Below are 20,701 nucleotides of genomic sequence, written 5' to 3' on the forward strand. Positions count from 1 at the left end.
CATGCTGGCCCCTGCACCTGGAAAGAACCCCTCTCCTGATCCCAATGCACCGCGCTCCCTTCTAACTCACTTCAATGTCTGCTCAATGCTCACTTCTGCCACGCAGCCCCTAAATGCTGCTATCCCCTGTCATAAAAGTGCTGCTACCCACCTATGGTGTTCAGACTCTACAGTGATAGGAGCCATGTAAGTTCCTAGGAAGACAGACATGGCCAAAACTAAGATGATCTAAGGCAGAACCCCCCTCTGCCTCTTCCTATGTGTCTGTGCTGTCCCGCTGTTTAGACCATACGCTTCTCAGTGCAGGGGCCAGGTCTTCTCCTGGAGACTTAGCATACTGACAGCTCTTAACGATAGCAAGTAAAGACGGGATTTCAGAGTCTGCCTATGCCTGCTCTGCAGAGAACCGATTTCAGCCATTCTGTGAACGTGAATGTATCCGGCCCTGCTGAGCTAAACTGAAAACCCAGATAGTGGAGCCAAGCTGTCAGCTCTTCACTTTCTATTTACTATAATTTGTAGGGAAGGACCCAACACATGTATGTTCTCTGATTTTTTTTCATTGCTTTATCCATGTGAAACTGGTACAATGATGAGCCTGGGAGCTGAGTCTTCCTGCTGCCGCAGAGGGCCCTATGACCAGTTTGTCTGGTTTCCACTGTTCTGCATTCTCTGCTCTTCATGTAAGAGCTGGGAACCTGGGGGTGCCCCAGGGTCTCTTCATAGCAGAAATCAGATGAAAACGTGATACTAGCTTCTCAGACAATAGGAATATTTCCAATGGACGGAGGATACAGAGCAGCTTTGAGTTGGGGTAGTCTGCAGGAAACAAACTGAATTTTTGAAGGCTGCTTGATCCTTCCCAGTTGCACTGCACTATACACTGCGTAATATACACACCGAGAGCATAATGCATGGGCATGACCTTAAATCAAAAAGTGAGATTCTTAGTGTAATAGTGCCACTTTGTTTTCCTCCATGTTTAGGATGGTGATTAAGAAGATAGGAACAATGAGGGTTACTGGGTAGCTCCTAGATGTTCTAGACTTCAGACCTGAAGGGCAGTTGTGAAAAAGTAGACCCAAAAGTTCTTTCATAGGTGAGACCTATAAAGAACCCAAGAACTTTGTTCACTGGACATTTTAATCACGGAGGGATTGAGTGAGAGAACCTCTACACCAAACTGTTTCTGGCGAGAGTATAGAATTGTCCCCTACAGTTTGTTGAAACAGAGCAGTCAGGTTACTCTGCACCTAATCCTGTAGAAAATGATCCATGTGTGTGATAAATAGAGTTACATTGTTAGCTTTGAAGTACAGGCACTAGACTCCTCAGGATAAATATTAGGGGAAGCCACACAAGTTCTTTAAGAAAAGTGATTTTGTAGGAACGCAAAATCCCCTCTGGAATTTGGCTTGGAATTCTATGTCCCAGAGACCTACTGTGGGGAAGTAAGACGGGTGATGTACAACTGAAGTGCATGCTGCTTAAGTCTAAACAAAGTTATTCTGTGGAATAGAAAAAGCAACATTGGCTGGTCAGAAGAGGCATCCACCTTTCTGGAAAGCAAAAGGTATGAAGTGGGGAAGAAATTACAATATGTTCTCAGACAAGTCAGAGAATGACTGATAGACATTTTATTTTCTGTGTTAGCCTCCGAGATCTATAGTCTGTTTTATAATGACAGTTTTGCTCTTGAATGGAATCCTGATGCCTTTTTCTTTAACCCTTGACTGAAGGGTTTGGGATGTTGTTAGTTAATGGCTTTTTCTGTCTACAGCTTTTTCTCTTAATTGTATCTTCTCTTTAACACCTGTCTCCAGGGAAGATAGGTTTGCACTGGTTAAAGTCAGATATATTGCTCTCTGTACTGAGGTATGGAGAGAGCTATAATCTCCAGGTACAGTGAAGCTCTGGGGTATGTGGCTATGCAGCTGTCTCTTCTGGAGGTTTGGCTTGCTGTGTCGTTGGCAGGTTGCAGACTCCATAGAGCCAGTAGCCACACCCTGACTATATTCCAATGGGTAGGATATAATTTACATTGGCAGTGATGTTGGGGAGGGATACTGCTGCATTATGGTTAATTGCTATTTCATAGTTGTTAACTAGCAACAATTTGCTCAGCTCAGTACAAGACAAATATAGAGAGACAGTTTCTGTGTCAAGGATCTTACAGTCCAGCAGGAGTCTGCTTAGTTTACGATCCAGACTGAGGGCCAAACCCCAAACTGCTTAATCAGTTTTCACTTAGGCAAAACTCTCGCTGACCTCAGGGAGAGCTTTGCCTTTAGAATCTGTGTGTGAGGTTTTGTTATTCTAAATAATATGCATAACAACCTAAAGACTCCTGTTTTTAGTTCATACTTTATTTGGAAAAACATACAATTCAGGACTTGTGAAAGTTACTGCAGTACTTAGGTAGAATATTTTCTGAGTCAGGGAGGATATGAGACTAAAATAAACAAATTGGGTGAAGAAATGGAAAAAAAATGGAAGTTCTGAGTAATTCTAGCAAGTCCTTTAAAAAGCTGTGTGTGGTGAACAATGCACATGTTACCCTGCGGTTGTCAATAGCACAAGGGCTCTGTGGGAGTGAGGAGCAATGTAAGTTGTTCACGATTCTAAAAGAGTTAAGGTCACGAGAGCTCCTGTTTGCTGTTGACTGTTATTCAGGTTCGGCCCCATCTCTCTTTGGTATAGCTGTATTGTTTTGTTTCCTCTACACATGGCCCAGAAAAAGCTAGACAGGAATGTTACTGTACAATCCCCTTTATCCCGCTAATTTTTCAGAAGACAGATTTCTAGCAAAGCTGGAATTAGTCATGTTAATGTTTTGCAACAGAAGTAAAAAATACTAGCGAGTTGCAGTAAGAGCAAGTGGGCCATGTGCTAATCAGGGGGGTTAAAATGGGACTTGTTTGGTAAAGAGAGTGAGAAATCAGAGCTAACATACAGCGGTTACATTCTGCCATGTGTTATGTAAACAACAATTTGTTAGTAAATATAAGTTATAAACTATATATTAACAACCTGCAAAGGAGGGGGATTGGGAGATTTGTACAAAAATTTAGAAGCAAGTTAAAAGGGCAATTAGAGGAGCAGAAAGAGATATCAAGCAGTGAATTGGAGAGGATATTTTCATGCATAGTCAAAGCTTCTGGAGATATATTCAGAGCAGACAGAAGGTAAAAGAGAAAATTGGTCCATTACAAAATGATATCAGGGAATTGGTGACATGGGAGAAGGTAATGGCTGATTCGTTTAACAGTTATTTTGATTCTGTTTTTACAGAAGAGGAAGGGGAGCTGACTGAGACAGGGATCAGATTTCTTGATAAGGTAAGGGAAGAGCTCAAGAGAATGTAGAGAAATATGCAAATTGTTATGGAATGACTGGACACATTCAAAATCTCAGCCAAACTCAGGAAAACAGTAAAAATAGATTTTATCTAGTGACTCCACAGTGTAATGAGTGTGGTGCATCTCAGTCCAGTTCTCAGGAGTTTACGTTACAAAAAATGCAGCTTCAGTGGGGACTAACTGGCCCCCTTTTGGCAGTCTGGGTAAGAGGCCACGGATGGAATCGGCCTCAGAGACTGAAGGTCCTTTTTGCCCTTAGGGGTGGTCTCTCCAGGATGGGGAAAGGCTGAGCACATTGGTAGAGGATGTGTGGGGGAACCTGGAACTGCCGTTGCTCATGCTGTACCTGTTGTGTGGATAAAGAGATGTTGTTATTCTCCATGGCTGTCAATATGACACCTTCATGAGAACTAAATTCATGTACAATGTGGTCTTTCATCAGAACCCAATGAAAGACTCCTGAGTTGTCTCCACTCCTTTTCATGTTGTTACTAATCGCCCAGATATTTTTGGGTGGCAAAAGCTACCTTCTGTTTAACCTGTCCATTCCAATCACTATCTTCATAATCCAGTGTGTATGATGTCCGAATTCATCAACATGGAAGCAATTGTGATGCCATACCTAGGATTATGGTGTCACTGAATAATCTGAACTGGAGAAGGAGGCTGAGCGAAGGGGAAAAATTCTATCAACATACAAAATCCTGGGGTAGTTAGTAAACTATAGAAAAAAGGAAAAGTTCTTGGTAGCGCAATGGAAAATGTAATATTTGGAAACATTCCCATGTGTCTGGCTGAGGTTCTCTAAGCCAGTGTCAGAAAGCACACCACAGATGCAGAGACAGAGGGGTCAGGGACGACTGAACTCTGACAGCATAGAGTTTCTTGTGTTGGCTTAAGTGAGACTTAAGTGGTGCATAGGTCTTGAGTGGGCCCTCTTCAGGGGGTGGATATCCCTGTCAGAGCAGGTCTAATTCTTCAGGACCAGAAAGTTGGACACAACAATTTTCATCTTAAACAAGGGGCCACAAAGTGCATGAAGCAATTATTGGCCAAGAAGCCCCATATTAGCCATGAGGGGAAAACTAGAAACTGTTTAATTTGATGTCCGCTTGGGATGATGAGAAGGGTTTCTTTTGACTTTCTTCCTTGAGTACTTTGAATTCCTGCCTGGGAAGATGAGAGGGTGTCATATGTTGTGTTTTCAAAGCGCGTATGATAAGTTCCCATGCTAATGATTATGACTAAAAGGTAAAATCATGGGAAGGAAGTAAAATTGTTAGAAAATTGGCTCAAATTCAGAAAACAGCATGTGGCTGGAAATGGGACTCTGTAGTTGTGAATGAATTTCCAGAAGCGTAATCTAGGATCTGTTTGGGGTTCGCTTGTTTATGTACTCTGTGCAAAGGTTTTGGATGAGAAAATCAAAGCTCAGATATTAAAGTTTGCTGAAGCAACCAAATAATGAGGAGCAAGGCAACCAGACTGGGAAGGATTTGGATCTTGCATGTGAGTAACACAGTGAATAGAAAACACAGCTTAATATAGAAAACTATGAAGATGGTAAACCAAACTGGAGAAGGAATACATATTAAATTTTGCCCAAGGAAGGGATTTAGAGGTTGCAGTCCCACTGCGCGAAGCTATTCGCCTAGAGTCTGGCTGCGGTCAGAGTAGACAAACTACCTTCTGAGATCCAGCACCAAGAGGACTGAATGCCGATCCAGAGGTGAGCTTCCTATTGTACCCTGTGTGGGCTGGTGCTCAGTTCTACTCATTGTTCCAGTGGGGCAATATTCTTGCCCTGTTGAAAGGGCAGCAGCAGGGAACCAGGTTATCTATTATGAGGAAAGTTGGGGCTGTCCTAAGCCTGAACAGCACAATCATCTGCTTGGAGCCCTGAGAAGACACTTATCTCAAGGACTGACCCGCTCCTCTCCCTCTCAACCACTGGGACCACAAGGGTAGGGGACTTGAGCTCCCCTCCTCCCCCCCCCCCCCCGCATTCTTAGATGGGGGCTGGAAGGCCTAGGTGGGGCCTGGTTGAATGAGTGAAGAGACTCATAGAGGGAGCATTATAGATTCATAGATTCTAGGACTGGAAGGGACCTCGAGAGGTCATCGAGTCCAGTCCCCTGCCCGCATGGCAGGACCAAATACTGTCTAGACCATCCCTGATAGACATTTATCTAACCTACTCTTAAATATCTCCAGAGATGGAGATTCCACAACCTCCCTAGGCAATTTATTCCAGTGTTTAACCACCCTGACAGTTAGGAACTTTTTCCTAATGTCCAACCTAGACCTCCCTTGCTGCAGTTTAAGCCCATTGCTTCTTGTTCTATCCTCAGAGGCTAAGGTGAACAAGTTTTCTCCCTCCTCCTTATTATGATCTAGTCTGGCCTGTATAACACAGGTCATAGCATTTCACCTAGTAAGTCTGTGTCAAGCCTGTGACTTCTGGTTGAGCCAGAGCAAACCTTTCAGAAAGAGACATCCCATCTTGATTTAAAGTCTCCAAGTAATGGAGAATTCACTATGTCCCTTGGTAAATTGGTCCAATGTTTAATTACCTTCACTGTAAAAAATGTGTGCCTTATTTCTAGCCTGAACTTGTCTGGCTTCAGCTTCCAGCTGTTGGGTCTTGTTACACCTTCGTCTGCTAGATTGAAGAGCCCTCTACTATGAGATGTAGTGGTGGCTCTTCAGGGGAAGAGGTGATGCTGCACTGACACAGAAGCCTTCACAGTGTATGAAGATGTCTGACAATGTGAAGCCAGATACAAACTCTTAACGTAGGCGAGGGATGGAAGTTGGGTGGGTGGGGAACTGTCTCAAAAGAGCAAACAAGGGGCTGTGGCAGAACTGTCTCACTCACAGAGCAGTGAATGTGGAATGGGGCACTGAGGACAGACATCGAAGCAAGCATTATAGATGAGTTTACGCTCAAGCAGATGTGGCCGTAGAGGAAGAGCGGGGACAGAGGCAGACAGTAATAAAGGGAGGGTGAGAGAATCCCACAAGCCATAATGGACCAAGTGTTTTTTCCTATCTAGTGATTTTTTTATGTCTTAGTTTTGATTTTTGAACAGCATCCTTGATTGCCAGGAGTCAGATCACTTGGTTGACAAAGGATGTAATACACGATGGAGTTGCCTTTTAGAGGCAACATGTATATCTTAGAGGAAAAGGATACTAAAAATACAAGTATGGTTTGGGGCCAGGCATAGTCTGTTCTAATATAATTCATCTCAGAATCCTTGGTGCCTGCTGCACCCAAATCATTTATAAATCATTAGCATCTCCTGTGCTGACATTTTTCTTCTATATTATAGGAGTTACATGGAGACTTACAAAAAAATTAATAAAGTGCTTCTCTTCTTCATTCTCCCACTGAGAGCTTTGATTTCCAGAGTATGAAATGAAATAACCAACATAACAACATTCTGAGACTTCTAAGGGACAGTGCCAGACACATTCAGCTGCTATTGGTTATAGTGTGTAGGACGTGAGGGAGCTATTTCAGATCACAGATTATTTGTTTTGGCTGCATTGGACATCCCTTTAGTGGAGGTTTAGAGCCATGTAGACAGAAAAGTTTGGATAGGAGCTGGAACAGAGAGGACTAGATGAGTAATCTATTCTTCCCTCTTTCTGGGACTGTTCCTGTCATTACCCAGGAACTTTGTTCTGAAAAATACATGCTCAAGCCCCCCTCCCTCCCTCTTTGAAAGGCATCCCAGCTCCTGTGCCTCTTCAAGTTTGTGAGGCAAGCAGGAGACTCTGCACTTGTTTCTTATTAAATCTCTAGATGCCTCACTTCAGGACTGAATGGTGAATCCTTGAAACTACATAGACATTTTTTGCCCCCAGAACAATTTGATTAAGGGGTTTCTCTTTCCAGTTCCAGGGACTTCTATGAACATCTCTACCCAACAGGGGCCTGCTATATTTAATAGGAAGTTCTCACTACTGAAGTTTAAATAGCCCTCTTCCCACCCCCCCTGCACTGGCACCAAACATCTCAGGTGGAGGGCAGGCTGATCATAAGAGGGTACCCTGCAGTAAGATGCCCCCAGAAGGATAGATATGGAACATGAGTTATCCCTAGTAGGCTAATTATTTGGAGAACAGGAATTTTCCTGAGGTTTCAGTGAGTCAGCGCATCCTTGCTCAACCAGTTGGTTACATGCTAGAAAATGAGCCGTTTCCTTAGCACTGTTGTCTGGCTCCAAACATCAGCTACAGGCCAGACGTGTCACTGCAGCTGGAGTATTGTTAGGAAATGAAAAACAGGCTTTGCTTGTCCAAGATAATTTTATTTCCCTCTTTTCATTAACTTCAGTGTTTTTCTTCTCACATATCCACTCTGACAGGGAACTAATGTGTACTGTTTGTGTTACATCTAGACATCATCTCTGGTCAATAACACTACCATCTCCACCATACACCAGCCTGAACCAGACCAGAACACACGACCCCCTTCCCCAGCACTCCAGCTTCAGGTTTACTGCCAGTGGGTCAGGATAGAGGTTAGATGGGCAGGCAGACCTGCTTCTTCTACCCCTCCCTTCCACAACTCCCTTTGTATGGCTGCCTTATACATTTTTTTCTATCATGGATGAAAGTCCTGGGCACTCTGTTCCTTACAGGCGCGTATCAGATTCCCAGTTAATCGTTTGCAGCCTCTTTCTGAGTCTCCCATGAGATCTTCCACTTCCCAGGCTGTCAGGACTATCCCTGGAGTCCCTGCACTACTCCACCACTTGAGTGAAAACCTTAGACCAGCTATAAAGGTCCTCACACGGCTAACACTGTTGGGAACTGCTTCTCACTCTTGCTAGAAACGTTTGCCCTGGCCTCACAATGCTATCTAGGAGATAGAGCTCTATAGCTGTGTATGTTTGGTCTGAACACTTCTAATTAATGCCTTTCTTCCTGGCATGTGACAGGTTAGAAAATAGGTCATAAGAGTGAGTTTTGGCTCTTCAGATATTGACTTTGTTACATTGCATACAAAAAATCCCCCAAAATCTAGTGCTCTAAGTTGCTAAGAACATTGGTCCACTGTGGTTCCCCCGGCACACGCTGAGCCTGATGGATGGCTACCCGGCATCTGTAGGCACTGCTGCCAATTGTTTTCTAGAGAAAACCATATACTGTTCTTCTGCTATAAATTCAACAATACAATCCTTACATCTGAAGATATAGTTTCCATATAGTTTATAAACATTATAAGACATACATATGGATAATTGAGGGGAAGGGAACCTGTGCATTTGTTTATTTTATATGTGAACACAGTTACAAAAAACGCACCTTCTGTAGGAATCTCATTTCGTTTAAGTTTTAATATCCACCTCTAATCAGTCTTTCCTTTGGTAGCTGGCTACTCCTAGCCTAGCAGGCAAGCCCTGTTCTGCTGTGTGCCTGAGATATACAGGGATTTGAGATTGTCTTCTAAGAGGATTCTGGCCAGCTTTGGCCTGTGGGATTTGGAGCCAAAAGGGCTAAAATGTGGGAGAACCAATGTCCTTATTATACATTTTGTAAGTGTCTTTGCACACCGTTTCAGATAGATGGTGTAGGCTTAATTGGTGATCATTTTTACAGCAATTATGTTCCCTTCAGTAAGCACAGGGTCTTTCAGAGCTCTCTCAAATTAACAGGATTTCACATAGAGCACAGCTACTGTCCGTGTTTGTCCAGTTGTTATTAATGAAGGCTTAGCTCCTTTTTCGTTATGTTGGCTTTTCTGTAGGTGCTCAGTTGGGGCTGTTTGTGACAAGCATGTGATAATGCCTTTAATCCACTCCTGCTGTGCGCATTCTGTACAGTTCATGTTTATAATCCACTCGTCCATGTATGGAGACCATCAAAAGCCTAAACAACATTCTTTCCTTCACAAGGCCAAATCCTCCATGTACGAAAAAAGAAGAAGAAAAGAAACTCTGGTCCTTTGTAGATTGGTGGCAGTACAGACACTATCACTCACAGCCAGCTCAGCGTATTATGACCACTAAAACCATTATAAAAACTAGACGAGAGGCCCTGATCACCGAGCTCCCAGCTGCCTGCTGTACTCCACTGGGGGGTCTGATGGGTGTCCGCCGGGTGCACTTACCCTTCCGCTTGGGTGGTGCTGTAGGCATCATGCCAAAGCTGAATTTGTGCTGGTAGTCAGGCACATAGTCCTGAGCCTCATGAATGCTTTTCCGTGGCCCCAGAGACACTGGCTTAGAGGTTCGGTTGCGGCTTTTGTGGCTGGTGCAGTTCTTGCTGGGCTTTCTGTAACCTGGACGTGAACCGGGAGGTGCTGCTGGTTGACTGCTGTGTAAACTGTGCTCGACCCCTCTCTCTTTACCCGTCTCCTTGGAGGAGTGGTGTGGGTGGTGGTCTTTGGAGGCTCCTCTGTCTGCTGTGGAGAAAGTGTGTGTTTTGATCTGATGGAGGGACTCAGACCCAGAACAGTTCCTGTAATCCTCTGCTTTTAGCACCTTTAAATCCTTGCCATGCATCTGCTCAGGAGACTCACAGATCACGCTGGAACTTGAACCTCTGAATCTGCGCAACCAATCCCAGAGTGACCTGGATTTGCAGTCACAGCTCCAAGGGTTGCCATTCAGCCTGAGAAACTCCAGGGCTCCCAAGTGGGCGAGGCATTCCCCCTGGAGCTCAGAGAGGCTGTTATTGAACAGGAAAAGGGTGGTCAATCTTCGGAGATCGTGAAAAGCTCGTCTGTGGACCCACTGGAGTTGATTTTGATGGATGAGTAACCTATCCAAGTTTATTAGTCCCCTAAATGTGTTCTGATGAAGGCTCCACAGCTTGTTTCCATGGAGAAAAAGATGGCTGAGGTTGACCAGGTCAACAAAAATATCATCCTGAAGGAACTCTATGTGGTTATCTTGAAGATAAAGATATTGTAGATTGTGGAGGCCACCAAATATCCCACTGGGTAAAGAGCTCAACCCACATTTGTACAGGTACAAGGCATGGAGCTTCACCAGCCCTTGGAAGGTCTCAGCTGCTAAAGCCCTTAAATAGCGATTATCCCCCAAATCCAGCTCTTCTAGATTAACAAACCCATCAAAAGTGTCTGGGTCTATGAAGGTGATGTTGTTGGAATAGATCCACAAGGTGACCATGGATGGACTAAAGTGACCTCGCAGAAGCAATGTGATCTGGTTGTTCTGGAGGAAAACCCTCTCGCTGTTTTCTGGTATCCCCTCTGGAATTGATGCAAAGTTGTGGGCTTGGCAGCTGACAGTCATAGGTGATGGGTAACATACACAGTCAATGGGGCAGCATGCAGTGAAGTGAATCTCAAGTCCCAACAGCATCAGGAGCAGCTCCACAGAACCCCCTGTTCAAAAAAGGGAGAGAACAAGGTCAGTTGAATTACGATGTCTTGTAAATCATTCAAAACCACCTGCCTAGTAATTATAGCCGTGAGGATTATTCCTAGTGAAAAATGTATCCAATTAACTCAACCACTTTTTCTGTCCATAAATTATCCACAAACAGATTGTGATGAGTAGGTTAGTTACTTGTAGTTGTCCAAATTTATTTCAGCCTATGGGGTGTTTGCCAACTGTTTGCTTTGATTATTCCCTGGTTGTTGTTTGTGGTGTATGAATGGCCACCTTAATCACATGGTGTTGTGGCTGCCCTCTGATTGGTCAACTGAAACTGTATAAATAGGGTAAACACTTGCAGTGCAAAGAGCGAGTTCCTTGCTTTGTGTCAAAACCAGGGCTGGCTCCGCTTTTTTGCCACCCCAAGCGGCGAAGAAAAAAAGAAAAACCCGATTGAGCTGCTGCCGAAGAGGAGGAGAGGGAGTGAAGGACCCGCTGCCGAATTGCCGCAGAAGACCTGGACGTGCCGCCCCAATACTGGACAGAGTGCCGCCCCTTTCTATTGGCCGCCCCGGGCACCTGCTTCCTTCGCTGGTGCCTGGAGCCGGCCCTGGTCAAAACACCGTGTTCACCTGAAGAGCAATCATTCAAAATGTTCACATGCTTAAAGCCCTCGTGTAAGTTTGTGGCAAAGCAAACAGAAAGGGTAGCATGTGTGACAAAAGTGCTCACGAATAACTGTTCACACTTCATCCAGCTCTTCTAGTCCTAATGAGAGACAGTGTTTGAGCCCCCGTCAGTTACACCAAGGGGAATGAGGGATTTCCCCCAACTCCGGCTGCTTTGCACACACGAGGCATCTGATTTACAGAACCACTGAGTGTTTGCATCTCCCACTGATTCAGCTGGAATTTGGGTGCTCAGCACCTTTGGAAACCAGCCCTAAATCTCTTGAAAGGAAAGGACACTCTAATTAGAATGGTCCTTTTTTTACTGAGTTGTAACACTCAAGGTCTTTTAAACAGCAACATACAGATTTAAAGAACAAGAGACTCACAGGAAATATGATTTTATCAGCAGTCAGTGGAGAAGGTGCTGAGCTGAAAACTATATTTGGAAGTGGGTGCTCAAACATATTTAAATAGATCTCCTGTGGTGTAACATATTACAACTTCTGCTACCACACAAAGTACTTCTGATCAGGGCTTTATTACAGCAGAGAATAAAGGACAAAAAAAAAAAGAGGAGCAGTAACTATCATTCCCTGTGGTCAGCCATTGTATTGCCAGCTTCACCATCCTGTGCATTTCCTTCTCACACTCCTATCTTCCTGCTTTCTTTCAGGCCATTCCCTCAAACTCATTGCACCAGGCTCTCATTTCTCATTCAAATTCCACTTCTTCTGTTACATCCACAAACGCTCACCCAGGTCTGATGCATTCTGCACTGGACATAACAGGAAACGGGCATCAGATTAGAGTAACATACATCTGCAAGTGCCACCTGTCAATTAAACCCTGGCATATCAGATGGATTATAATATTCCTAAAAAGACGAAGGAGAAGTTCACCAGTATTGGTGCCAGGCTATCACAAGACGTCCTGGGTCATTCTGGGCCATCTGGGCTTTTATGAGCCCCTTTTCCAGGACTCCAAGATGAATCTAGGGTTCAGTATTTAGACCACATGTCGGGAAGAGAGTAGAAACTTCCCTGTTTTTGATTCTGTTCCTTTAAAAGTGTAATTCTGCAGTTGGCTTCTCGTGTAGTGTAGTGTGAGATATTACTACATAGCTAATTGTGAGTGACCTGTCCATCTGGTTCCATTCTTTGAATGCAAAGTTGTCATATTTTTAGAATGATTGCACCACAAAGACTGTCAATAAATCACCAGCAAAGGGCACTTATATCTGAAAGTGCTGTTAATAAAAATTAGTGTGACTTAAAGTAGTTTGGCCAAACAGTCAGATTCCTGTATAACGAGGGTAGCAGAACTTCTGTCAAGTCATGCTCTTCAAAAGTTACAGGTTTGCATTTGCAGATGTGGGTGGTTTCCCATTTTTGCACCAGTGCCAGAGAAGGGCCTTGTGTCAGGAATACCTAATACATAAAAATGTTATGATTATTGATGTTTGTTATTAGAAGCATTTTTGGAGTCACTAACATGACATCTGGCTTTGCTGTTCTGTGGGTTTGATTTCAAGAGGGAGAGGATTCTGGCCCCTTTAGACCTAATCATTGTAAGTCTCCTCACACTGACCGTGACCTCTTAGTGGTCCTTGCCCATCAAGGAACCATCTCCACAATCAGCAGTGGCAGCTGTGGCCTCAAAAACACTGATACCCAAAAGTGCCAGTCACCAAGTCCTTCCCATTCCCAACTGTGAACATGTAAGAAAAACAACCCTTTGCACGTGGTTATAAAAATAGGGTCGAGCACTTTTCATCCATGGATCAAAAAGCACTTTACATGGGTGTGTCAGTATCATTAATCCCATTTTACAGATAGGGAAGCTAAAGTACAGAGATTGATAATTGTTAGCAAAATCTCCCCAGGCACTGATCACTGGGATGTTCACAGGGATGAAGCCTGTTATCACAAATGCCTAAACAGAAGGATCTGAATCACTAAACCATCTCCCACTTCTGAGCAGCATAGAAGAAGTGTGCGCAATGCCCACCACAAACAGTTTAATATACTGTTCCATGACACATTCGTCACCATGATAACAGGATAGCTGATGAGAATGTGTCGGCTGGTAGAAGTCTTATGATTTGGGTGACTTACATGTACATGGTGCTAATGACACAGGCCACTGTTATCAACACACAGTGACAAAGGACACATTGGGCCTGCTTCTTCCCTGCTCTGCACAAAGCGGGTGTGAAACACCACTAATGCCAAATGGCAGTTTCACACTCACTCTGCACAGGGTGAATGACTGCACAAGCTGCAGGGCATGGGAGAATCAGGCCCTTCCTTGTAATTAACAAACACGTGAGTTCATGTTGTCTGACATTACTATCTGAAGGCGAAATTTGTGTCTCGGGCTAAAATGGAAAGTGGTTATGATACAGATTATTGTTGATGTGTTTCCAGTTCAGCTTCCCAGGAATACAATGGTGAAATTGCCACAGCGAGGAGTTTGTTCTGATATCCAGGCGTGAAGGGAATTGTGTGAGGTTGGCAATGGACACAGAATAAATGCCAACATAAATGGATATTTTGGGTGAGGGGACTGGTAAAGCAGAAGAAACTAGGCAACTCTCTAGTGACACCATACAATACTCTAGCCAAGGATGTGAGTAACTTTTGCCCATAACATTTGCTGATTATCTACCACTTTGAATATCATGTTGAGTGATAGTCTGAGTTTTGGTCAGTTTGCGGGTTCTCTCTCATATACAAATCCAGAGGTGTGGATGGCTCAATACCACTGGAGCTGAAATTTAGAACAGAAGCCACTGTTAGGCCCTTAGTCTTATCAATATTGCCAGACTGGGGTGACCTGCAGTATGAATCTGTTTGTATCATGTAATCCTGAGCGTTTTAGTCCTCCTTGAGTTTGAAGGGGCATAGCTCACCAAAACTGAGCCCCCCAGCCTTCCAAGAGCTTCTGTTTGGAAACCAGGGGTCCTTGCTGGGGACCTGTGGGCCCAGCCTGCTGTCCTCATTAGAGAGCCAGAAATTGATTAATGTGCTGAAAAATCTTCTATTATCTCCAGCACAAAGCTTTTAATTTCATCCAGCCAAGGCTGGAGGCAGTTGGAGTGTCATTGGTACATGTGTCAGAACTGACCAGGGAGGGAGAGTTTCAAAAGCTGAACAGAAAAATGCTGGTGGGAGCCTTTTAATTAATTGCTTTAAGAAGATACAGCACTGTTGACATTGGTAAAGATGCCAAGGATCCTGTTAGCGCTTCACACTCCTGTTATTACACATGGGTAAGGCATTGTTTCCTCCTCACCCTCCCTTCATGGGGCCATTCTGCACACCCTTGGTTTTCACTGTGTTCTTACTGACTGGAGTGAATTCACTGGGCTGGCTGAATTATTTCCCATGTAGCATCGTTCTAATTGGGCATTAATTAGGCATTAGTTAATGCCTGCTTGAAATAATTTATCTTTGGACGTGTCCAGCTTGCAGTGTTACTTATATCAGCATTATACTCATTATTAGACTAACATCATTATAAATGTTCTTCATTACCTGCTAGTTTCCAACATATCAGCCTTGTTATTGGAAGTGAAAATCACTCCTCCTGAATGCATTATTAATGAATAAGGACTATCTTTATGCAGCACTGGATTATTGTTATACACTATTACATGGTTAGTGTTACCTTAACCAGTGCTGGAGCTGAAGCGCTCAGAAGGATTTGGGTTCTAGGGGACAGTGTCTGTGTACTTATCCAGACAAAATAGATCTTTTCCTTCCTGTCCATTTTAGGGCAGATTGTCCCTGTGCTGGCACCAGCATGGAGATAGAGGGGAGGCTGCATAGGGAAAAGGGAAAATCCCCCACCTCGACCCTCACCCCGAGGCCACCCCCACCTTTGCTATAGGTTCTCATCTGGGCTAAATGTCTAGAATCTGGATCTGGGACTGGTGAATCTAGGTGTACACCTTTCGTCGGCAGCAGGGCCAATGCTTAGGGCTCAAATGGGCGGAAGAGTGCTAATATGGATCAACGGCCATCGAGCCCCAGGTGCCTGGTGGAGGACCCTCCTTGGACAATGGCAGGAGCCACATCGCCAAGTTAGCAGGCACTGCGGGGCAGATGCAGCACCCTTCAACCATCGAGCCTCGGCTCTCCATTGGGTAAAGATTGCGGCGTCCCAGAGCGTGCATCCTGCTATTACACACCGCAGGTTGCACGTCAAACTATTCTGCGTGGACAATCTAGGGCTGCCGGGGTCAGTGTCCCCCTGCGTTAGGGGGCTTCGTAGGGATCAGGTCTGCCTGCAGCATGCCCTGGATGCCCTTTGTGCTTGGGGTTGCTGTAGAAGGTAGCGGGAGCCAGTGCTGCACCAGGGCAGTGGGGACTCCTCTGCTGAGGTTTCCTTGCACATAGAGTAGGATATTTTAACTCTTATTTCAGGAGCTGGGTAGCAATATATTGATTTGGGAATGTGAATTACTGTTGTTGGCCTGTCTCATGAACATAACCAAGTCCTGACATTGAGCTTAGGGGACAAGTTATTTAGGCTACAAGAATGAATGCCGTTCTCTGTTGATATGCAGTGCAGTTGTAGCTGTGTTGGTCCCAGGCTATTCGAGAGACAAGGTGAGGTAATATCCTCTTCAGCTTGGTGCAAACTCAAAAGCTGGTCTCTCACCAACAGACGTTGGGCCAACAGACGATATTACCTCTCTCCGTTGGGGCTATCTGCATGGCTGTTCTGCTTGACTCCCATTTTGATTTTTACTGCTGTAAAACCCCATGTAGAGCTACTTCATAATGTAAATAATATTTAATCAGCGCAGGATACAAGTGGGGGCAAAGCACCTGGCCCCTGTTCACCATCAGAGTTATCAAGTAGGTAGAAGCTTGGCCATCACTCACTCCCAAGGCCAAATTCACACCTGGTGCAACTCCACAAACTGCCTGTAATGGAGCTGCCCCAATAACACCCTGTTTCTATCAACCGAAGTTTTCTGCATCAAGCCCATGTGAGACGGAGGCACAAAGACGAGGCTAAAAACCCCAGGGGGCATTTACTTTGAACCTTGGGAACTAACTCAGAATGTCACATTTGCACACTGATAGATGGAAGTTGCTTTTTAGCAGGAAAAAACAATCTGTTACAGACTGTTACAATTCCATGTGCTATCTGAGAGGCAGCAAAGGACAGCCTGAGCAGCAGTGGCGCCTTGTCTTTGGGAACAAGGAGTTACGTTTCAGATCAGAGGTAGGATGTTTCAGCAAGTCCGTATCTCAGAGTTGGGGTTATTGGCCCTATCTGTGCTGTGTAGAGGAGAAAACAAACAAACCTGTGCTACATCAGGACACACACTACATTTCCCAGCAACCACCACTTTGTGTTTGGCCTCCACAGAGCAGCAGCAGGTGCCTCTTTGGGATGAGGGCAAAGGAACAGCCTTGCACCACACAATCCCCATTGCTCCAGGGGTAGGAGGCCTGAAGCTGCCGCTGGAAGGCCAGCGGCCTCCACTCATTCACTCCCTGCAGCCATCTGTTTTCAGCACCTGGATGCCGGAGCCAGTTCTGGGAGCGTGTGTTCTCTGTGTGGTGAGCCTGCTGCCGCTGCGATTCAACCAGGGAGTGCCAGCCACCCATCCACCTTCATCATTTCCTGCAAACGGTGTCATAAATAACTGACAGATCCCAGCTGTTTAGAATTATGGTTTCTGATAGAGTGACAGCTGCTTCCAATCCCCCAGTAATCACTCCGGCAGTTCTGGAACATTTCAGGAACATAAAAATCATTGGAGATAATTTTGTTTTTGCCTAATTTGGTGAGGCAAGCTGTGATTTAATAGCTATTATGACCTCGAAAGCAGATGACGAGCTGGAAGGCTACTGTCTCCACACAGCTTTGGGGGCGGGGTGCCGGAGGGACCGTCAAAGTTATTCTGGGGGAAGGAGGGACAAGAGGAAACCCTTTTTACCAACTGCTCAAAACTGCGTGTTTCAGCACTGTTCTAACGTAGATCCCTTGTCTATTTACAAGTGAGAATTCTCTTCCCAGAGGCAGTAGCCCACAAGGGGATGCAGAAGGAATGTCGCTGTGGAAAACGTTGGGAAGAAATGGTATAAAACAATGCATGATGTGGAACTACCTTCTACAGCAGTCAGGAGAAAACTGGGGTCATGACAACAGTTGTAGCCTAGTAACCTCCAGGATCCCTCAGCAACACCCTCTTCCATTCTGGTGACACCTGCGAGTCTCCCTTCAGTGAGCTCTGATGCTGCTTCAGTAACACAATTAAATATATGGGAATAAAAAATACAACTCCCCAGATGTAACCAGCATAAGAGTGAATTGGTTCATAGGATCATTATCGCCTCTCTGCACACAAACATGCTTCCTTCTTCTTTAGTGTTGCTTCTGCCCTCCCACCCCACTGAGTTCCTCTGGCTCTAAATGAAATACCTCCCATCCTGTGGTCCTGCAACACTGCAGCAGTCTCCTATGCACCCAGAGTTCCTGAGCCTGTTTATTTTCTTGCTTGCTTGCAGCAGTGCCATGAATGCTTCTCCCTGCTGTAAGTGACAACAGCTAAGCCTTCTGGGGTGCATGGCTGTTAGTCCAGGCTTGCAGTAAATGAAAAAGAAGCAGGTTCAGGAGCTCTGAGGACATTAGTGGTGGTTCTGGCAGGAGGCACCAACAGGAAAGAAATTCTACTGACCAGCAGGAGAGAGATTGACTTTGCTGGTGGGTATGGGGTTGTATTGGGCAGATACCCCCACCGCCTATGTGTTACCTTTGGGAATAGCCTGCTTGGAGTTTACCTGAAGGTAAAACCCTTTCCTCTGCAAATCTTAATGTGAACAGACTCCTGTGGTCAGCAGTATGCCTGGGACATGTCATCTAGGCACAAGTTCCAGGGTCCCGGTTAAGTTCCAGGGTCCCCCTGCATATGGGGTGGAGGAGGCATTTACCCTACTCTCCCCTTCTCAAGGTCAAACCCAAGGTCATTGGGAAGTTTTTGGAACTTGTACATTTCCTCTTGTTGCAGTTTTAAACCAGAGGCCTATAAATTTCTTAGTGTAATAATGCAAAAATCAATAGCTCTCTTTGGAACAATAGCTTTATCTTTCATTTCAGCAGGGCCCAATGCCTCCCCACAGACTCTGTCCCTCTGAATCAGACAAATTACTAACATGGGAGAGTGTGTGGGCTGCTTCCCCTCACCACATGTGGGGGCTTCTCAGTGATATGGGACTTCTTTATTTATTCCCAGTGCTGTAAAATTCCAGGACAGTATAGGACAGGTTCCTCTGAAGGGAGCTGTCTTATGCTCATTCTCTTCTCTGACATTCAGCCCAAACATGAATCCTTCAGGCTTTCTGTACCAGCAAAGGGGCTCCTAATAGCTCAGGGATCCCAGAGTCTCCACTCTCTGAACAGCCTGCCTTTGAAAAAAGCACAGGTTGCATGTTATTGTGCCCCTCCAAGTAGCTTAGAGAAGTCGAGGAGAGGCTAGTGCCCATGAAAATGCCTTTTTGCCCTCCCAGTTCAAACGCCCTGAACATCAGTCTAACCGTTTCCAAATGAAATAGAAGTTATGTATTTGTATTGCAGTAACACCTAGAGACCAGAGCTCCACTGTGCTAGACGCGGTACAAACAAATAACCAGGAGGTGGTCCCTGCCCCAGTATTGCTTACAGTCTACGTTTAAGACTGGAGACAGCAGCTGGATATGACAAACAGACACAGTGGCACAAGTTATCAGTGAGGCAATTTCAATCCATGTGATAAGCCTCAGTCACAGCACAAGTGTAGTTGAAGCTTTTTCCTGACAGATTTCAGTGCCACTGTACTCTGAATCCAGCTGAAATAAAATTTAGCATCCTCAGCATACATAGCTAAAGCACTTTGAGCACAGAGACGCTACTGGGAGGAAGCTCATACACTTGAGCCCTTCTGGGCACTGCAGGGTCACTGCTGGGAGAAGGCTCACCGCTGTAGTTCTGCTGGACATTGGGAAGGTGCTAACACAAAGAGCCCGCTGCCTCTAGACACATGGACAAAAAGAACAAAACCTGCATTTCTGGAGGTGGGTGGCATAAATGTGTCTGGTATGTAAATTAAAGTGCAGTGTGCCTGGCACTGATTCTCCACATCTGGACAGAAAGGTCTGGTCTCACTCGTTTATTTTCCATTGTTTGCTGTCACACTGGCTTGAAATATGCATTGAAAGGCAGGATTGTCTTTCACATCTTCCTGGATGTGTGATCCTCAGAAACAAATTAGCACCGATTCACTTCTATATAGAGTGCAGCCATCAGGGAATCGCTCCCACATTCACAGCGAAAGAAAGCAATAATGCTTCCAGCGCACTAATCCACTTGACGAGCAGCTCCTGACCCCTCGCCTCATGCGGGGGCTCCATTAGGAATGACAAACTGCATTGAAAAATAATAAATAACTACAGGAATTGACAAGGTGGCTGGAGGTCCACAGGATTTGTACCCGAATGTGGAACTCCCTGTTTAATTAGCGCTGCTCTGGCTCTGGCTCTGGCTCTGTCCGTCTGGCTCTGGCTCTGGCTCTCACTCACTCTCTGTTCAAGCTAAAGCAAATAGGAAAAAATAAGCCCGGTGGCAGCAGCGGCTTTGGGATTGGAAACTCAGATACGGAAACTTGTTTAATTTAAATACGTGGATCAGTACTAATGTAAGCGGAGAATGGAGGGAATGCAGACTAATTTTCTTCATCTAGTCTGCTCTCTTCATTTAACCCCATTTGGAATACACCTTCTGCTACAAGGGTGCGCTTGTGAGAACAGACAAACTGCTTCAGCCGATGCTGAGTACAGATAGTGCCTGTCCAGCTGGCTGGGTGAAGAATGGGCCTGGGAGGCAGATCTCCACCTCTGCCTCTGCTCGCTCCAGTGAACACCTTCCCCTGGAAGAGCTGCAGGGGAGCCCGCTGCAGCTCTCAGACTCATCCCATCATGGGTATAGGCAGCTGAAGGCCTGCCTTGTCTAATGCTGTTTGGACTCTCTTGGAATAAAACCATAGTGGAGGGATATGCAGGTGTTTGGGGTTATGGACAGGCAGATCATTCCATCCTGTGTATTGGGGAGGACAAAGCTGCTTCCCCATCACTTGCCCCACTGTCTCTGGTGAGGATGGCATTACCAAGAGAATGCCCTGGGTCCTTCCCGCACGCTGCCCTTGCCTCCATCTCCCTCTCCTTCAGGGTTAGAATTCCACATGAGAGCAGAGAGGTAGCTAGAAGGGAGGTGGTGAGCAATGCAGGGACCTGTGAGACTCAGACTGGGCTTGGTGACA

General features: G+C 45.3%; 1 protein-coding gene across 1 annotated transcript; it reads right to left on the reverse strand.

Moving 5' to 3' along the window:
- Nucleotides 1–9,361: 9,361 nt before the first annotated feature.
- RTN4RL1 (reticulon 4 receptor like 1) lies at nucleotides 9,362–13,510 on the reverse strand. The gene is given in 2 exon segments (XM_065418493.1): nucleotides 9,362–10,769; nucleotides 13,503–13,510. Coding segments are annotated over 2 exon segments (1,416 nt in total).
- Nucleotides 13,511–20,701: the final 7,191 nt, after the last annotated feature.

Source organism: Emys orbicularis, chromosome 17 (assembly GCF_028017835.1).
Source record: "Emys orbicularis isolate rEmyOrb1 chromosome 17, rEmyOrb1.hap1, whole genome shotgun sequence".
Taxonomy (NCBI): Eukaryota; Metazoa; Chordata; order Testudines; family Emydidae; genus Emys; species Emys orbicularis.